At 49.6% G+C, this 2035-nt stretch overlaps 1 protein-coding gene across 1 annotated transcript in view; it reads left to right on the top strand.

The window, feature by feature from the left end:
* Positions 1-369: 369 nt before the first annotated feature.
* The window catches only part of BLMH (bleomycin hydrolase), a gene marked incomplete at its 5' end in the record, with an annotated part of 17392 nt that continues 15726 nt past the window's right edge, over positions 370-2035 (top strand). The window contains 2 exons of the mRNA XM_010137720.1: positions 370-483; positions 1144-1285. Of these exons, the coding sequence (XP_010136022.1) occupies positions 370-483; positions 1144-1285 (256 nt within the window). The remainder of the gene's footprint in view (positions 484-1143; positions 1286-2035) is intronic.

Genomic DNA, 2035 nt, shown 5'->3' with positions numbered 1-2035 from the left:
GAAGGGGGGGTGCGCGCCCCCGGCGGCTGCAGCCTTTGGGGAGGGAGTGATGCGGTGCGGGCTGTGCCATGGCCCTTCTCTCGGGCTTCGGAGCAAAGGGAATGAATGCCTGCAGCATCCTCCCGAGCCAGCACCAGCCCCCAGGCTGGCGGCATCTGCCTGCTCTCCCTGCGCTATGGGCTGAGATAAAATCGGTCGGGACCTGCGTTTGCAGTGAAAGATGCTGAGCTTGGTACTTCGCAAGCCCAGCCAGAGCAGCGGGCCAAAGGCTCGAGGCAGAACCACGTCATGAATCTTGTGTTTGAATTAAAAACGGTTGCGCAGCTCTGGCGGAGAGGCATTGCGCTTTCATTTTCGTTCCTTTGATCTTCAGGGAGATGTTGGATCTTCTCCTGTCTCAATGCAATGCGTCTTCCTTTCATGAAGAAGTACAACATCGAGGAGTTCGAATTCAGCCAGTCTTACCTCTTCTTCTGGGATAAGGTACAGTAACGCAGGTCAGGGCTGTGCTGGGACGCGTTACACCATCAGGTGTTAGTGTTGGGACAGAACTTCTTCGAGGCTGGGCCATCTTAACAGCCCAGGTGGGAAACATGCGTGAGAAGAAACTCCCAAAGTTCTTTAAATATGTGTTTTAAATGTGGACTGAGCAAAGCAGGACTTTCAGCTTGAGAAGGAGGTGAAGATGTTAATGCTTTGGGATAGAAAGAATCTTCTTTCAGGTGTTGTGCACATGTCAGCAGTTCCTGGCTGAGGCTCGGGGGAAGGTGGCTGTAACTCACTGTTAAGGTTTCAGTGGTCCTGGTGACCCACTGATCTGCAAGTGCTGCACCTGCTTTTTCCTCCTGAAGGGAAACACAGAAAATCTAATACTAACTCGGGGAAGGGTTCATTGCATAACTTTTTTTTTGCATTTTCTGTTCCCCTGCCCTCAAGCTCTGTGCTAACTTGCTCCTAAATATTTGGTCTGTGATAGAAATAAGTTTTGAGGGTAAGCCCTGGAATGCTAGAGGAGAAAGGGCTTCAGTGGATGAACAGGAGGTGACACCCTCTAGTGAGGACTTGTGAAGAACTGAATGCTCAGCAATGAATTGGTGCCCAATGTCACGCTTAAAATATCCATTTTTCCTGCCTGTCCATCAGGTGGAGCGTTGTTACTACTTCTTAAATGCCTACGTGGAAACAGCTCAGAAGAAGGAGCCTGTGGAAGGAAGACTGGTGCAGTTCCTGCTCTCCAACCCTACGAACGATGGTGGCCAGTGGGATATGTTGGTTAACATTATTGGTAAGAGAACTGGTCCCTCGGAGCCCTTCCTGCCATTGCATGCTGCTCTGGGAGGAGTTTGAGACTGGCCGTGTGCCAAGGAGCACAGTGCTGTTAGCTGCTGTTGCTTCGTAATCAGAGACCTTTTTCATGCCCGTTTATAAATGTCAGCTTGAATCTGGTCTGGTGTCTTCACTCCTGCATGCTGCTGCTGAGAGACACTCAGGAGATCAGCACATTTAGTAAAAACATCCAATCCCTCATGCTTCAGTCATCAACTCGACGTATCCGTGCACACAATTTTTAAGGCGTATGGTAAGGAAAAAGCCAGCATTGCCAGACTAGGGTGTGCCTGCAAGGCAGAAGCAAACCCACTTAGAGCTGCAGCCTGAAGAGGGATGTTATAAAGATCAGCGAGAGGGAGAAGATGTGGAATGCGGCCATGCTGGTCTTACATGGATCCAGCTTAAGAGGGATTGAGGAGGCACTTCCCAGGTCTGAATTACACTGTCATTTGCTCCCAGTTGTGTTGTGAAACAGCGTGACGCCTTTGTAAAGCAACAAGGCAATAATGTGAGTTTAGAATCACAAAAGGAATTTGTTTCTTTGAAGCCTGGAGGTTCCTTTTTTCCCCATCCAGTTGTTATAAATATTTAATCAGGGCAGAGGAGATTTTGGATGCTGCTGTTACTTCCGGAGCCTTGCAGGGTGCGGTCCTTGATTGGTACTGTGATGTAGGAAGCGGCTGAGCTGCTGCTGGTGCTCTGTAAG

Source organism: Buceros rhinoceros, unplaced genomic scaffold (genome assembly GCF_000710305.1).
Source record: "Buceros rhinoceros silvestris isolate BGI_N320 unplaced genomic scaffold, ASM71030v1 scaffold26006, whole genome shotgun sequence".
Lineage (NCBI taxonomy): Eukaryota > Metazoa > Chordata > Aves > Bucerotiformes > Bucerotidae > Buceros > Buceros rhinoceros.
Note: the sequence above shows the minus strand (reverse complement) of the source record. Positions and strands in the feature narration are given on the sequence as shown.